General features: G+C 47.5%; 1 protein-coding gene across 2 annotated transcripts; it reads left to right on the top strand.

Moving 5' to 3' along the window:
• Positions 1–46: 46 nt before the first annotated feature.
• SIDT2 (SID1 transmembrane family member 2) lies at positions 47–16,257 on the top strand. 2 transcript variants are annotated; one of them, XM_069080779.1, is made up of 19 exons: positions 47–108; positions 434–527; positions 991–1,043; positions 1,832–1,903; positions 2,743–2,814; positions 4,099–4,205; positions 4,605–4,678; positions 4,803–4,869; positions 5,389–5,462; positions 5,593–5,716; positions 6,173–6,290; positions 6,848–6,984; positions 7,421–7,529; positions 8,202–8,278; positions 8,810–8,856; positions 9,360–9,465; positions 10,411–10,521; positions 14,330–14,443; positions 14,792–16,257. In XM_069080779.1, exons 2-19 carry the CDS (start codon positions 454–456, stop codon positions 14,852–14,854), a joined length of 1,599 nt encoding a protein of 532 aa, XP_068936880.1. In that variant the 5' UTR covers positions 47–108; positions 434–453; the 3' UTR covers positions 14,855–16,257. The 2 variants fall into 2 exon arrangements, with proteins under 2 accessions (XP_068936880.1, XP_068936881.1); XM_069080780.1 differs by lacking the exon at positions 1,832–1,903.
• The last annotated feature ends 1,312 nt before the right edge of the window (positions 16,258–17,569 follow it).

The raw sequence follows: 17,569 nt of genomic DNA, 5'->3' as shown, positions 1-17,569 counted from the left end.
TCCAGGTTCCCACTACTGCACTGACTTGACTTTTACGTCCAGATGAACCGGTCGATCAAGGGCATCACCAGAAAACTCTGACCGTTGTGGTGTCTCCAGCAATCACATGTGAGTGTGGGTGGGTGGGTGGGAAGGGCCAGTTTCAGCTTGGAATGTTTTATCATTAATGGGGATAGGCTTGGGGATGGAGACCTCCTATATATGTTCACATTAAACAGGGATGGGCAGAGAAACAGGATACCATCCTCTATGGGCCTGCCAGGAACTTCTAGGCTGTGAGAATACAAGGAGAGAAGGGAAACTGTAACCATTCCCTTGCACCTGTATCTATGTAAAATGCCCAGCCATAACCCTCCACCCCCAGCCTTTTCCAGTAGCCTTGTGTTAATCTGTCATATCCCACCTCTGCCCCCTCCCATTTTTTTCTTCCCAGCCGAGGCCTATGTTGGGGGCATGCTCTTCTGCCTGGGCATTTTCCTGTCCTTCTACTTGCTGACCGTGCTACTGGCCTGTTGGGAGAATTGGAGGTGAGAAGGGAACTAACTGGACCAGTGACTGCTTAGCTTTTTGATGACAGTCTAGCAGGCATTTGGGCTTGGTCAGGGAGATTTCTCCCTGTTCCTTTTTACTTCTCCCTGTTCTGCTGATCCCACTGTGTTCCTTCCCACCCTGGGGGATAGCAACCACACCCCCATCCTCCAAACCCCCCTAAAACAAGCTGAGCTGTGATGAATATGAGAACAGATGGCAAAGACTGTGCTGCCCATAGTTCACAATCCCCCAACACAGAGAGAAGAGGAGCTTTGGTTTCTCTTCTAGTCATCTCTCCTAAGACCTGTGTCTTCAGCCTAGAGAAGCTCGGGTTTAGGGGAAGGAAAGGGTCCCAGAGATCAGCACCTGAATGAGGGTAGAAGGAGGGTCAGCAGTATAGGGTAGGAAGGATATTGAACCTGGACCCCACTGTGTAGCCTCCATGATCTTTTCCCACAGGCAAAGGAAGAAGACCCTGTTGGTGGCCATGGACCGTCCCTGCTCAGAAAGCGGTACCTGTCATGGCAGTGTTCTGGGTGGGCTAGGTGGAGAGGTGACTGATTCTCTAGGCCCAATGGGCCTGGGCCTGAGAAGCCAGAGTCTTTTGGCCAAAAGGAACTGACACCATTTCCACAGATTAGACCCGAGGGGTGAGGATGAGAGTAGGAGGTTATGTCTCTTCCACTTCCTGTCTCCCCCTTGATTTGGTCTTCTTCGTATCCTGCTGGTCATCTGTCTTTCAGTCTGTCCCAGGCCTCAAGGCCCAGTTTCACAAGTTCATAACCTTTCTTTCTCTCTCCCCCTATGCCCAACAATCTTCTCTCCTGCTTGTGACCTTCTCTTCCAGCTTCTTTGCTTGGTAAGCTACAGGTGGTGGGTGGGGTTAGGGCCTTGGGCTTCCTAGGGATCAGGATCAGACAGTGGGGGAAGGAAGCCTCAGGCTTTGCATGTCATATGCACTCATTAAAGTGTTTGAATGAATAAATTATGACTAGGGGTCTGGGGAGTCTTGGTGCTGCCCATTCTTCTGGTGCCAGGATCTCTGACCTTCTCTAGGGGAGGATAAAAACTGGTAGCCCCTTTTAGGATAATAGGGCATTTAAATGAGGGGAATCGGGACAGAACAGTGGGGCTGGCAGGAGCACAGGTGGTTCTGGCTGGTGGACTGTGTGATTCTTTTTTCCCCTGAAGCTCAAAGCCTCTGTCCCTAGGCTTTTTCTGCCTGTCCCTGGCCCCTTCTGTCTCTGTCATCTCCAGGTCTGCTTAAGGTGATGGATGGGCTCTGTTTCCTCCTTTGTAGGTCACCCTCGAGTCTTGGCTGAAGCCTTCCCTGGCTCCTCCCCTTATGAAGGTTACAGTTATGGCTCCTTTGGTAGGTGTTCCCTGAAGGCTCCTTTGACCCACCTCATCCCCCACCCCCAACCTGGCTGTCTTTGGGCCATTCTAAACTGGCTTTTTCTAAGCAAGGGTTCTTAACCTGGGGTTGGTGAATTTTTTTCTTGTTTAAAAAAATATTTTGGGTTGGGGCGGCCAGGTAGCACAGCAAGTAAGAGCACCGACCCCAGTATCGGGATGATGTGGGGGATCAAATCCGGGCTAAGACACTTAGTATCCACCCAGAAACATCTGGCCGTGTAACCTTGAGCAAGTTACTTAACCTAAATTGCTAAAATATATATATATATATATATATATATATTGGGTGGCACAGTAAATAGAGCACTGGCCCTGGAGTCTGGAGGACATGAGTTCAGATCTGGACTCAGACATTTAACATTTACTAGCCATGTGACCTTGGGCAAGTCACTTAGCCCCAATTGCCTTGCCCTCCCCCCTCCAAAAAGCAAAGAAATAAAATAAAATTTGAAAACAGTATTTTAGTATAATTTGCTCCCTTTGTAATCCTGTGTACTTTACTTCATGCATTTGAAAACATTATTTTGAGAAGGGGTCTGTGGGCTTCACCATGACCCAAAAAAGGTTAAGAACTGCTGGACCATGGTGATCATCTTTTGTCTCCCCAAAGGGGTAGGCAAAAGCTGCCAGCTGCCATTTAAAAAAATCTCCATCATCTCTCCAACTTAGAGACCTCTGGGGAAAGAAAATGTCATTCCTATGCTCAAGTTGCCCCATCTCTGGGACTTTCTTGGAGTTTCCTCTCCATGGCTAGACCTCATACTCTCTCCTCTCATCATGTCTTGGTCCCCACAGATAATGGCTCAAGTTCTGCTGATGGAGCGGTAGACAGCACTGGCTCTGTGGACGTCTCCTACAGTTATTCAGGTGAGTCTGCCAGGCAGGGGACAGGGGCAGAACAGGGGACAGGTGCCAGGGCTGGTGTTGGCTAGGCCAGAGGTGATGTGTGTTCAAGGAGGTCCCTTACTCTTCCCCCTCTCCTCCAAGCATTGGCATTAGGGCATGGCCTGTATTTCTCCATGTCTCCCTCTCCACCTTCCCCATCCTCCTGGGTCTGGTGCCCACCTCTTTCCTGGACTTGCTTCCTGTAACTCTCCCTTTCCTTTGAAGGACACGACCAGTTCAAGCGACGTCTCCCCTCTGGCCAGATGCGGCAGCTGTGCATTGCCATGGGTAGATGTGGGGAGAGTGCTCGCTTTGCCAATCAGCTCCTGCCTGTGGTGGGCACTGAGGCTGGCTGGAGCCTTAGCCTGGCTTGGGATTGCCCTATCTTCAGGACTGGGAAGATGCCCAGTGGATGCCCTGTTCGCAAATGTTATCATGTAATATTTATGATAACTGACCCTTTGTGTCTTTTGAGAGAGGCTGGTAGAGTGAGTGAGTGGGTGATGATACCCAGGACTTTGTTACTCTCCCTCTGTCACTTCCCAGGACAGTCTCATTAGGGGTTTCTGGGCTGAATTTGCAACGTTGAGTCAATGCTGCCTTGCTTCACATCGTCCTCATTCTCTGGCCAGCAGAGGGAGTTAGGGCTGGGCTAAAGGGGATCCCAAATAGGCAAGGAGGATAATCTCTTGCCTGCTGTGGAGCCCTTACTTGGCTGGGTCTGTGGCCTTGAGGATAAAATACATTTAGAGTAGATTTTTTTTTTTTACAGTTGGGGCGTGGGGTGTCCTCCACCAGTAGCCTTTCTTATCCATCAGCCCAGGGCACACTGGACCTTTAACTCCCTAAGTGCCATAGCCCTGCCCTCTCAAAACACACAGAGCTGGTGGTGCCTCTAATCTGCATGATGCCTCTCAGAAATCATCCCATTGTTTTAAGCTTGAGATCAGCTCAGTGTCCCTGGTTTAGCCTGTCCTAGCTCTCCAGGGAAAGTCAGAAATACCATGATGATCAGAGCATGGGTAGTAATCTGTCTGACCTTGTCAGTCCCCCTTCACTCTCATGTATCCCTCATATACCACAAGGGAAATAAAACATACAGGTTTCCCTGGACACTGAGCTTACCTCAGCCTCCCTGTCCTAAATCCCCCAATCCACTCCTTCTACCACTTTGTAATTTCTACAATTGCCCCAGGTGGGCAGGGGCCAGACTTCAGAGGTCCTGCCACACACCTTAGCTCTCTCTTCCCTTCCTTCCCGTCCTAGATCCAGTGGGCAGCCGGCCTCGTCTGGACTCCCTGAGCTCAGTAGAGGAAGATGACTATGATACTCTGACTGACATTGAATCTGACAAAAACGTCATTCGAACCAAGGTCTGAAGCTGCTTTCATTGGCCATTGCTGGCCCCAGATCCCACAGATCCTTAGAGGGAGGCCCCTTCATAGGGATCTTCTAGCAACTCTCCATAGAGGGTAGAGCCTAAGCCCTAGAATATGCCTGTCTGCAGCAGGCCTCCAGTATGAAGCTGGAGGGGCTCCTTTGGGGAAGGAAGTGTTAACCCTGATACTGATTGTAGTTAACTCTTTGATGGCCACATTTAAGTTTTTATTCTTGGGCAATGGTCCTTCCATGAAGGTGGGTAAGAACAGGACAGGCAAAGACATTTAAAGGTCCCAGCTTTGTCCTTGCCCTTTACCACCCTTGAGAGCTTTCCCAAGGGTCATGGGTGCAGTTGACCTCCAACTGTGTCATCTTTTCTTGTTCCTTCTCAGCAATACCTGTGTGTAGCCGACCTGGCCCGGAAGGACAAACGGGTTCTGCGGAAGAAGTACCAGATTTACTTCTGGTGAGTGGAATGTTTGCCTGTGTTTTGGGAGGGAGCATGGAGAAGGGGCAAGGACTCATGTTGGAGGTGGGGATGGTTCTCTTCCAGTCTTCTTCATTCATTGTCCATCCATCCTTGCATACAGGAACATTGCCACCATAGCCGTTTTCTATGCCCTCCCAGTGGTGCAGTTGGTGATCACCTACCAGACGGTAAGAGGGGCAGAGTTTGCCTGCCTCCCAAACCCTAGGCCTCTTGACTTCCTCAGCTTTGCCCCAGAGATGGGAATCCTTTTGACATATGCTTGCCTGGTCTCCTTCTGACACAAGTTCCAGAAGTGGGGAAGGGAGGGGAAGGGAAGAAGCATTTATTAAGTGCTTAATACGTTCTAAGCATTTAACAATTCTTATCTTCTCATCCTCCCTTGTAGAGGTCTCACTAATCATACTAGCGATTCTGTGAGCATCACACCATGCTCACAGAAAGAACCCACAGGTTTTTGACTGTGCTCACAGAGAGAGAGCCCACGATCCCTGGTGGTCATGTTGTTTACCAATAAGGAAACAACAGCTGTGGGTGTCTAGGGTTGAAAGGGTCTATTGGGGTTAGGGTCTCTTGACCTTTGTCAGAGTCAGGTACGATGGGGCTGGGCTACTTCTGCACCTAGACTCTAAGTGAAATCTCAGACCTCAATCTCTCCCTGTTTTTCTTGCTCTCTGGGACTACTGCAGGTGGTGAATGTCACAGGCAATCAGGACATCTGCTACTACAACTTCCTCTGTGCCCATCCCCTGGGCAACCTCAGGTAGGGGGGACATTGGGGGAGGCAGGCAGAGGAGGAAGGCGGTGGTGGGAACCTAGGAGCATCTGGAGGGTGGGGCGGGACAGGGGAGGCTCCCCCTTCTCCAGATAACACTCTTTGGCTTCTGCCCCAGCGCTTTCAACAATATCCTCAGTAACTTGGGTTACATCCTGTTGGGGCTGCTGTTCCTCCTCATCATACTGCAACGAGAAATCAATTACAACCGAGCCCTCATGCGAAATGACCTTTATGCCCTGGTGAGAACGGAGCCCTCCCTTTCCCCTTAGCTGGTGTCACCCTGCGGGTCCTACTCCTTAACCTTAGTGAAAGATAGCACTTATCCTGAACTGCTTGCATTGTCAGTGCCCCCCCAGCCATGGTCAGCCTTGGTAGCTCCTCTTCTCCCACAGTCTTCTCTTACTGACTCATTCTTTAAGTCAGCCTCATCTTGTCTCTGTGCAGCCTTTGCTCATCCTCCTCAGCCCCTTGACTTCAGACTCTGAGGTCCTTATTGTGCAATGCTGCCGCCATATTGTCCTGCAGGTGTTTGTCTCTGTTGTCTCTCTCAGACTGTAAGCTCTTGGAGGGCAGGGACCATTTACCCTTCACATTGCCGAGCACAGCATTCCACACTTAGTGGGCGATTAATAAATGTGTGCTGTTGCTTCTCTTTTCTGTTCATACTCTAACCCTGGACTCTTTCTTTGGACTAGGAATGTGGAATCCCAAAGCACTTTGGGCTTTTCTACGCTATGGGTACAGCCTTGATGATGGAGGGACTGCTCAGTGCCTGCTACCATGTTTGCCCCAACTATACAAATTTTCAGTTTGGTAAAGCCTCCTTTTCATTACCAGAGAACCTGCCTGTGTTCCTCTTGGTCTTACCTTTTTTTTTTTTTAACCAAGCTCCCCATTCTTTAGGTAGGAGCCCCCAAGATTCAGCCTTTTAGGGAAACTAGATCTTAGATATCCTCTTGCAGTACAGAGAACAGGCCACCAGACCTGGTTAGGGACTCTTCTCCCTTCTCATGGATCTTAGGATTTAGAGCTGTAAGGGATCTTGGAGAACACCTAGGCAAACCACCTCTTTTTACAGATGAGGAAACTGAGGCCCAGATGAGGTAAAGTGACTTGCTAACGGTAACACACATACTAGGTGCTAGAGACAGCTGCTGTTCTGAATGGTGCCCAAGAGAAGTCAGTTTCTGGAGGGAATCTTAGGAGTGTGTTAGAGCCTCACCAAGGAACTCCCCCACATAGTCCTGCCTACCCAGTAAATGCTAAGTGGTGGCTTTCTAGGAGAGAGGGAGCAAGGAGACCTCAGCCTAAGTACGGTGGGCTTGGACAGACCCTCATATTAGGAGGCCTAAAGCCTGCTCTCCCTGCAGATACATCATTCATGTACATGATCGCTGGGCTCTGCATGCTGAAGCTGTATCAGAAACGGCACCCTGACATCAATGCCAGCGCCTACAGCGCCTATGCCTGCCTCGCCGTCGTCATCTTCTTTTCTGTGCTGGGGGTGGTAAGTGTCTCACCCAGTCCTACCTAAATTGGCCTCCCTCCCTCAGCTCCTTGCCTTTGAATGCCATTGTCCTTCCTGCCTTCTGTCCCTAGAGACCAGATGCCTTCCCCTATTTCTCCCCCAGTCCTGGAAGTAAATCTCCTCTCTTGGGGCAGCTCAGACATGATTATGCCCTCCTGACTGAACCTTTAGCCCAATGTTGGCAGGTACCCTAAGGAATCTTGATTGTAGACTTCCCCTCTATCATTTGCTCATAGGCTCTTTTTTCTCTATCTTTCTCTCCCTTCTCTTTGTGTCTCTCTGGTTTTTTTTGCTCTCTCTGTGTTTCTCTCCCTTCTCTTTCTCTCTCTTTCTCTCCCTTTCCTCCCCTTTCTTCCTTCTCTGTCTCACACATACACATATTGTTCCCCACCTCCTCTCATCCTACCCCATATAGGTATTTGGCAAAGGGAACATGGCGTTCTGGATTGTCTTCTCTGTCATTCACATAATCGCTACGCTCCTGCTCAGTACCCAACTTTACTATATGGGCCGTTGGAAGCTAGGTAAGGAAATTGCCTGGAGTAAGAACTGTGATGATAGGAAGGCATGGGGGCAGAGAGTCTGAAAGACAAGAGTGGTGTGTGAGAAGAATGGTGTATGAGACAGAGAGAGACAGGGAAACAGAGACAATGAAATAGAGAAAGACCTCAGGCTATTTCTCTGGATCCTTCTCTGGCTTTGTCTTTGGATATTTGTGGCTGGACACCTTAAAGGTAGTGCCCGTTCCTTTTCTATTTTATACATATTATATTAATATTACATATATAGTAGAGAATTCCTTGTAAGGAAACTATCAGTGCAGATCAGCAGCCATTTTTTGCAGCTTACAGCCTTAGAGAGTCACCTGGGCTATTGAGAGGGTTAAGTGACTTGTCCATCCAGGGTCACATGGCCTGTATGTGCCAAAGGCAGGACTTGAAACCAAGTCCCCTTGACGTTACGGTGGGCTCTCAATCCACCATACTCCACTGTCTCTCAAAGCACTATATAAATGTGAATTGTTATTGTCCCTCCTGACCCCTCACTGCTCTGGAACCACAGCTGGCCTTAACATTGACTGGACCTGCTGGGACTTCTAGCTGTGAACTTAGGTTATAATCTTTTAGTATGAGGAGGGATATCTCTCTGCAGCCTCAAACTTATGGCCTTCAGTGAAATTTTGTCCCTTCTTGCAGATTCTGGGATCTTCCGCCGGATTCTTCATGTGGTCTACACAGACTGCATCCGACAGTGCAGTGGACCACTGTATGTGGTATGTGCCCAGGCTCCTCTTTCCATTCCTCTCCTGAGTCCTTGTTACATCTGCCCCTTTTCTGGGGGCCCCTGTAAGCACCAGATAGTTGGGGCCCTCTCTTTCCTGTTTCGCTTCTCTCTGGCCATCCATGTTGTTTTCATTATAATATTATTATTGTACAATAACCATAGCTAACATTTATACAGGGTGTCCCAGAAGTCTTGGTACCATTTTAAACTTTAACGAAGTTTATTTTAAAGAGCTTTAAATTGCACTAGGACTTTTGAGTCAACCTGTGTAATGCTTTAAGGTTTGCAGAGCTCTTTTACATTTTTTATCCTGTTTGATCTCTACAATCACTCTGTCAGGTAATTATTATTATCCTCAATTTACAGCTGAGGAAACTGAGAATGAGAGAGGTTAAGTGACTTGTTCAGGGTCACACAACTAGTGCCTGAGGCAGGATTCAAACTCAAGCCCCCTCTTTATCTACTAAACCACCTAAACCCTATCTCTGTCTCATTGTCCCTGGGGTTTACTTCTTTCTAGGACCGAATGGTGCTACTGGTTATGGGCAACATCATCAACTGGTCACTGTGAGTGTAGAAATGAAGCTTCGAGGGCCTGGGTGGGTGATAACCAGGCTGGGCTGGGGGGAGGCACTTAGCCTAAGACTTCTCTTCTTCCCTTCCTGCTCCCCCAACTCCTAAGGGGAGTAATAGAAGGTCCTTGCTCCATACTGGGTACTGTGCTCCCTCTGAGCTGCTACCTACTACCTACTGCCCTGGGTCTGAGGGGAGAAGGGTGAGGTAAGGACAGAGGGAGGCTCCTTCCCCCTCCTGTAAGTAGATGGGCAGCAGATACTCTGAAATCCCCCTGGCTGCCTTCTGTTCTGAGCAGTGGCCCCACCTCAGCCCCACGTTCTAAGGAGATACAGACCATTCAGTGCATGGGTGTGTGTGTGTGTGTGTGTGTCTGTCTGTCTGTCTGTGTCTGTGTGTCTGTGTGTCTGTGTGTGTGTGTGTGTGTGTGCGCGCGTGCGTGCTGGCAGGGGCTGCCCGTGGATCCCGGCCTTCTTAGTCCTCTTTCTTCTCTGCAGTGCTGCCTATGGGCTTATCATGCGTCCCAATGATTTTGCTTCCTACCTGCTGGCCATTGGCATCTGCAACCTTCTTCTCTACTTTGCTTTCTATATCATCATGAAGGTAAGCAGGGGGTGGGAGAGGTGAGGGAGTGAGGAGTTTCCTCCCTCTTAACTTTTGTGCAGCCCTTCCTACTTTGACATAAAAGTGGACCAGGATTGCAGGCCCTGGGCTGGTCACTGAGGGAATGCAGCAGGGGTAGGAGAGAAGGGGAGAAGTTGGTGCCACTCGTATGCCAATCCTTCCTAGTATCATTGTTATTCCTCTGTGTCCATAATTGCAACAGGTTCAGTGAGAAGACAGAGCAGAAAGCTAAGAAATGATCCCTGACCCATAAGGGCTTCTAGTCTCATGGACCATGGCTTCGCATTTAGGACTACCTAAGGTTAAGATAGTCTGTGCTAAGTGCCAAGTAAGTGGTACAGACAGTTATTGGCGTAGGAGTTCAGAGGAGGAAGAGATCAGTGAATCCAGTACTTAGTTCCCTCTGAAGCCTGCAGGGCCTGGCTGTAGGCAGGAGTCTGCCTTACCTAGAGGAACTTACATCTCATTAAATGCCTAGGTGTGGGAGGTGGGGAGGAGAGGCTTTGAGATCTTAATTAAGCACTGGTGATACTGAAGAACTCTCCTTAGCCATGGTCCCTATCTTTGGGGAACCTCACTGTCATCTAATGGGGTCCAGAGTTAGAAATGGGGGTTCCATTGACATGTGGCATGGGTACATGAGGCAGAGGGAATTGAATGTGTGTTGAGCCCAGAAGCCAGAAAGGCTTTTTCTGGAGGAGATAAGATGTTGAAATGAGTTGTAAAATAAAAGGACGAGAAGAGGCCAGGTTTTGCCACATGTGGAGAAACTCAACCATTAAATGAAAGTTCAGAGGGAAGAGTACAAAGAACAGAGACTCCGGAAAGGGGGCTAAAAAGACCCGCTGTTCGGAGCCCCCACAGACTCTTGAGTGCCCAGGCAGGCACTGCTCTTAACTCCCTTGCCATTGCTTCTTTCTTTAGCTCCGGAGTGGGGAGAGGATCAAACTCATCCCCCTCCTCTGTATCATCTGTACCTCTGTGGTCTGGGGCTTTGCCCTTTTCTTCTTCTTCCAGGGACTCAGTACCTGGCAGGTGAGTGAATGAATGCCTGAACAAGCAAGGGGAGCAGGTAACAAGACCCAGGCTTCAGTGCTGTATCTTTGACTGACTAATTTTATAACCTTAATCAAGACTTTTCTCTTCTCAGTCTTTTCTCATCCATATCTATATTAATGTTTCTATAGCTATAGAATATCTATCTGTAATAGTAAACAATAATAATAAGCAGCATTTATAGCAATTTAATATCTGCAAAGTATATCATGTATATAATCTCCTTTGATCCTTATTATTCTCATTTTTATAAGTTTATTTTTAGTTTTCTTTTTTTTTTAAGCAAGCGGGGTTAAGTAACTTGCTCAAGGTTACACGGCCAAATATTTCTGGGTGTGGTGCTAAGTATCTGAGCCCAGATTTGATCCCCAGGTCATCCCGACACTGGAGCCCATGCTCTTACTTGCTGAGCCACCTGGCCGCCCCTATTTTTAGTTTTCAACACTCACTTCCACAAGTTTTAAATTTTCTCCCCTTCCCTCTCTTCCCCCCTCCACAAGATGGCATACAATCTGGTAAAGGCTTTACATATACATTCCTATTAAACATTTTCACATCAGTCATGTTGTATAGAAGAGTCAGTATTATTCTCATTTTACAGGTGAGGAAACTGAAGCTGAGTGGTTAAGTGATTTGTCCAGGGTCACATAGCTAATGAAGGTTTGAGGAAAGATTTGAATTCAGGTTTTCCCAAGTCCAGGACTCTCTAAAATGAAGGCACTGGACAAGCTAAACACAGAAATCTCTTCTAACTCTAAAAGTCTACAATTCTATAATTCTTAGTATCACTAAGTGTTTACTATGTGTCTAACACTGTTCTACTCCAAACTCTGGCCCATTTGCTGGGCCCGGTATACAGTTTTCTATCTCCCATTCTGAAACCTTTGCCCAAGACTCTTCCTGGTGCCTGGAATGCTTTCCTCCTCACTGACGACTTAGAATTCCTGACTCCCTTCAGAGTTCCAACTCCTCCCCAGGGCCTTTCCTGATTTGTCTCATTGGTAGTCCTGTCCCCATTCCAATATTCTGTGTGTATTATTGTTGAACCTTTATTTTTCCTCCTAATTAGAATATAAGCTCCTTGGGGGAAGGGAACAAAAAAATCTTTGTCTCTAGCACTTAGCATAATGCCTGTTTTATAGTATTATACATATATAATATAAGTATATTATTTATACATTAATATATTAATTAAGCTTATTGAATGAGTGAACGACTGGATGTGGGGGATAAGATGTGGTCCTTACCCTCAGGGTAACTAGAGAAAATGGGACTCAACTAGGAAATGATATCTAATAATTAAAGATAGTATATGTTAAGGACAAATGTCAGGGATGGACACTTAAGAACCAGAGGAGCTCAGAGGAGGGAGAAACTTTTTTGGGCGAGAATGTCAAAGGAAGCCTTCATAAAAGTGGTGGAACATGCTTATTCCTAAAGGTTTGGGAGAAAATTGTGTATTCAAAGAGAAAGAGAAGGGGTCGAGGGAGCACTTTTATTCTATCTTATATGATATTTATATGCATTTCCTACCTACCATCCTAGGCTCCCTGAGGGCAAGAGCTATGCTGAGTTTGTCTTTTTTTACCTCCTTTGGAATGGGAAGAGGTATTGAAAAAAAGGTTCAATGTAACCCACGAATTTATCAAGCTATACAGTGTGCTTATTTCCTGATCCCTCCTGTCTTCTCTAGCAGTTGCATCCTTAGTCATCTCCCAATCTTTCTCAAATCTTCCACCTTTTCCTGTCGACTGCTGCCTTCAAACATGTCCGAGTCTCCTCCATCCCTTAAAAAAAAAAGCCTTCACTAGATCCTGCCATATCTTCAAGCTACTGCCCTGCATCTCTCCTCCCTTTCTCAGTCAAACTTCTTGAAAAAGCTGTCCCCACTGCTTGCCTCCCCTTCCTGTGCTCTCACTCACATCTCAGCCTGGCTTCTGAACTGAATCAGTCAACAGTAAGTTCCCAGTGATACCTTCGGTGCTAAATGTGATGGTCTTTTCTCAGCTCTTAATCCCTCATGAGCTCTCTGCTGCACTCACACTGTTAATCAGCCCTCTCGTCTTCTTATCTCTGGGTTTTCAGGACATTACTGTCTCCTGATTTTTCTGTCACCAGACTGATCACAGCTCAGTTGCCTTTGCCGGCCCATTATCCACACCACATACCCTAACAGTAGGTGACAGAATGCCCAGGGCTCTGTCCTGGACCCTCTTCTCCCTCTGTACCATCACCTCTATGCAGATGACTCCCAACCCTCATCTCCCCCTTGAGGTTCAGTCTTTTATTATGTCAGTTACCTGTTGGACATTTTACAATCCTGGATGTCCTGGAGACATCTTCAATTCAGCATGTCTAAATCTGAACTCATTATCTTTCCCCCTAAATACTCCCCTTAGTTTAGGCCTTCATCACCTCTCCTCTAAATCATTTCAAGTCTTTCACCATTCTAGTCCATCCTACAAGCTGTTGCCAGTCATCTTTTTTAAGCACCAGTCTAACCACGTGACTCCTCTACTCAGCCAGTTTCGGTGGTTTCCTATTTATTACCTCTCATATAAAATGTAAATTCTTCTATTTAGGTTTTAAAGCTCTAAACAACTTGGCCTTGACCAATCTTTCCAGTGTCCAGTGAGCATTACTGTTCAGTCTAGGCACACTGGCTTTCTCTCTATTCCTCACTCATGGAAACTCCATCTTCCATTTCTGTTCCTTTGTACTGATGGTCTCTCAATTCCGGAATTCCTTCCTTCCTCTGTTTCAGAGAATCCCTCTCTTCCTTTAAGATGAATTTCTGGGACCATCTTCTTCATGGAGCCTTTCCTGATTGTCTCTAAATGTTAGCGGCGTCCCTCCCAAGCTGTCTTATATTTAGTGACTGTGTGTATATGTCTCAATTTTATGTTATAGACATGTATTTTATATGTACTTGTCTCTCCCGTTAGAATGTAAAGTTACTGTGAGCAGGGATTGCTTCATTCTTTATACTTTAGGTGCCTAGCACAGTGCCAGGTATGTAGTAAGAGTTTGGTAAATGCATGTTGATTCATTGATTGATTGATAAGGAGCAACATGGTATAATGGAGGAAGTACTAGACTTGGAGTCAGGAAGCCTTAGGTTCAAATCCTGCCTCTGATACTCGATGACACTGGGCAAGTCACCTAATTTCTCTAGACATCTGTTTCTTCATCTGTAAGTAAAATGAGGGGGCCAGATTCAATGACCCCTAAAGATCCTTTTAGCTCTGATTCTTTGATCCAACTGTATGCTGGGCAAGATAGATCATGGCAGAGTGGACAGAAAGCTAGCTTCCTGAAGCCTTGCCCTCTGCCAGTTTGGGCAGGTCACAAGCTCTCAGTGCCCCAGGCAACTATTAAGTTTAAAGTGCAGAACAAAACCAGCTGTTGATCTTCATTGATCAATGGATTTCCCCATGCCAAGGAAACCATGGACCGAACGAAGGGGCACTAGGTACATACACAGATAAAGATGGTAGAAGCCGATGGGCATGTGTTCTTCTGGGGGGAAAACAGCATGTACCCAGATAAGTAAATAGAAAATGTAAACACACACAAAGGAATTTTGTGTGGGGAGGGAAGAAGAATCTGTGAAACTTGTGGCATGATTGGTTATAGAAAATGAGGGGGTAGGAGGAGTCTGTGGTTCTGAGGTTTCCAGCCTGGGTAACTGGAAGAATGTTGACTGAAGTGGGCGATAATCCGTACCTAGGGAGTTGTGGGCAGATGGTGACAGGTAGCCCTCCCCATCTCTGTCCTTATTCCCCAGAAAACTCCTGCTGAGTCGAGGGAGCACAATCGTGACTGTATCCTGCTCAATTTCTTTGATGACCATGACATCTGGCACTTCCTCTCCTCCATTGCCATGTTTGGGTCTTTCTTGGTAAGTGTGGCCTTGCTTACCCTTATCCCACAGGCTGGGCACAAAGCGGACTGGGACAAGGGCCATCAAAGGAGGAGAGCTGGTGCAAAGAGCTGACCTTAGAATCTGAAGACAATGGGTGTGAATCTCCCTTCTGCCACTTACCAGGCCTGGGTCTGCTACTTGACTTCTTACAGTGCCCTCATCTGTGAAATGAATCCTAATAACTTGTATGAGGTTGTGAGGCTGTAATGAGGACTAGGCAGGTGGGGTTGGTTCCCTCTTCTGTGGGAACTGGAATTCTCCTTTGTCCTCCACCCTACCCTCATGTGTGACCCAAGGTTGCAGCCTCCCTCTCTCTTTCTTCAGGTGCTGCTGACCCTGGATGATGATTTAGATACAGTACAACGGGACAAGATCTATGTCTTCTAGTGGATGCCGCACCTCCCTCCCTCTTGGCCTTCAAGCCTTGGCACTCAAAGGAGCCTAGCTAGGCCTAAGGCAGGAAGGGTTGTTCAGGACCTTCTGCCCAGTGCCTCAAAGCGAGGGGACAGTTTTTCTGCCTAGTTCCCTAGGACAGCATTGGGACATTCATGGGGAGGACAGTCATGTTCTCCTTGTAGCTGGAATCTGCCTTTTGCCTGGGGAGAAGCGGGGCTGGCCCACCTAGGGCCTGTCACCTCCCATCATTTGAACTTTGGTCAAACTTGCTGCTTCCTTCTCAGTGTTTGGGCCCCTCAGAGAGCCCATCTCTTCCAGGGTTCCTCCCCTTCTTCTGTGGGGAGCCCTCTGTATTGGAGCCCCAAATCCTCCTTTCTGCTGCAGTTCTGGATAAGGGCTGGAACTTGATTTTTCCGTCCAACCCCAGCTCTTTTAATATGTGTGTTGAATCCGGGTAAGGGCCCTCTAAGCTGCTATCCAGAGCTGGGTTTGCCTGCTTTGAAGGGGGTGGAGGGGAGAGCTGAGAAGCCAGGTATCTGATGCTAAAACCAGAAAGGGGTCTGGGGCATATAGCAATTACCTTCTGACCTGCTTCATGGTGGTTGGTTGCTAATGTGGATTCGGATTTTTGGGGGGAATTTTTTTTTTTAATGGAGAGGGAGCTTAAATTAGGAGCTACCTTTGTGTAGCCCTACGTTTGGAACTGAATAGCTTAAGAAAAGCTCTATCTTTCCCCATGATGAGGGTGGTGGAGAACAGGTCCCAGGCTGCCTCTTCCCTCCTCCCTTTGCTTTCTGTCCCCTGGTGCCCTTGTGCCTGCCAAATCCTAGGGGAGATTCTGTTGGTGCCATTGCTTGCCCCCCAAGACCAGGGGTAGGGGATAGGAGGGTTACAAAGAACATAACCCATTCCAGGCTCATGCAGTGCCTATGTCTAAGGGCAGTCAGGGCGAGGACATGCGTGCCATTGTCCCCCAAGATAGGATTTGGGGCCTGGCTCCCAGGTTTTGGCCCTGTCTTCACCCAGTCTTTTGATTGTGGGGATAAAGACACACACCCACACACCTTGGAGTTTACAGTGAGTCTGTGTAGCTCACATATTCCGGCTGTGGTTCAGCACCTCCTCTTGGCCCTCGGCTGTCTCCCACCTGCCCTCCCTGATCCAGGTGCCATTATGGGAGAGGAGAGATGAGATGGGGAAAGGGGGCTAGGCCTCAGGGTGTAGGAACTTTTTTTTTTCCTGGATTCCCAACTTTGTTCTTACAACTTTCCCAGGGAGTCATGGAGGTCTTGCTTTTTTTTTTAATAACTGTTTTATGTCTATTTCCACATCATGGTGGAATCTCTGTTTTCTATGAATGACTACATTCAATTAAAGGAATGACCAGATGCACATACTGGGCTTCTTTTGCTTGTCCTTTCAGGGCTGGATCTAGTGGGAAGCAGGGAGTAAGTTAGAGGAGTAGGGAGGGAGGGGGGGTGAGGTGCGATTGGAGGAAGAGGCCAACTTGAAAACCATAGACAAGGTCAGCCCCAGGGGAAGGAGATGGGCCCTGTAGTCATGGTGGGCAGTGTGGTCGTGCAGTGCCAGGCCTGGAGTCAAGATCTGAATTCAAAATCTGGCTACAGACACTTAAGAGCTGTTACTGCACCTTGTTTACCTCAGGTTCCTCATCTGTAAAATGAGCTGGAAAAGAAAATGGCAAAGCACTCCATTCTCTTTGCCAAGGAATGCCCAAATGGGGTCATGAAGAGTCAGACGTGACCGAACAGCCACAATCATTGTACGTAGTCCCTAACTATTCTTACCTCTCAGCTGGTTCCTAGGCTCTTTTATAGGCTAGCCTTGATGGTGGAGGAGTATTTTATATTTTATTTTAATTCTTTCCTTTCCTTTTTAATTTTCTTCTTAGCTTCCTCCTTAGCTCCCAGGCTCCCGAACTCGTGGTAAAGAAATCTATATTGGAAGTACCTTAGAGGTCCTCTGGCCTAACCCTTAGCTGCCCACGAATCCCTTCTGCAACACCGGGGACAACCTCAGCCTGCTAAGGCAGCTGGCTCATTCAGCCTTGGGACTCCTCTCGTTTTTAGGGATTTTTTTCTTTTGTGATCCAGAATCTGCCTGTCTAAATCTTAGGAAGCTTTTTCTTGCAGTATTAGCTGGAATCTGTGTGTCTGGAAACTTCCTCCCATTTGATGCCCCTTGTTCTGCCCAGGTAGAACAAGTGAATCTTTATCCATACACCCAACATCAGTTCTCTAAGGTTCCAGAATTTTATCGGTGTGGTGACAAGTTTTCCAAACCAATCTTCATATGGTATGATCTCTAGTCCTCTCATCATCCTGGCTGGCCTCCCTGGGATGCCCTCCAATTTGTGTTTCCGAGGGATGTTTTTAAAGTCCCTTCCTGCCAGAAGTTTAAAAAGACCCCCCCCTCCCCAAAACAATGACCCTTCCCTAATACTAAAGGGAATACTATAATACTCCTAAATAAGTCATTCACCTTCCTGGGCACATACGCAGGTTAGTAGAAGAGGCTCTCTCATTTGGCTCTCTGTTGCTAGTAGATTACAGACATAAGACTTGGGAAGCTTCCTGTCTAAAGTATGTCCGTGGTTCTGTAGCAGCTTGGTCCCTCCGGTGGCAGCAGGGAAAAGGGGGCACTTGTTAGGAGGGGGAACATGTTTTCAAGGTCAGGATTTAATGA

The sequence above is a fragment of the Petaurus breviceps genome, unplaced genomic scaffold (assembly GCF_028583685.1).
Source record: "Petaurus breviceps papuanus isolate PSGF00001 unplaced genomic scaffold, PetGlider_PUasm1.0 91133, whole genome shotgun sequence".
Classification (NCBI taxonomy): Eukaryota; Metazoa; Chordata; class Mammalia; order Diprotodontia; family Petauridae; genus Petaurus; species Petaurus breviceps.
The sequence above is the reverse complement of the archived record's forward strand: the minus strand, read 5'-3'. Positions and strand labels throughout refer to the sequence as shown.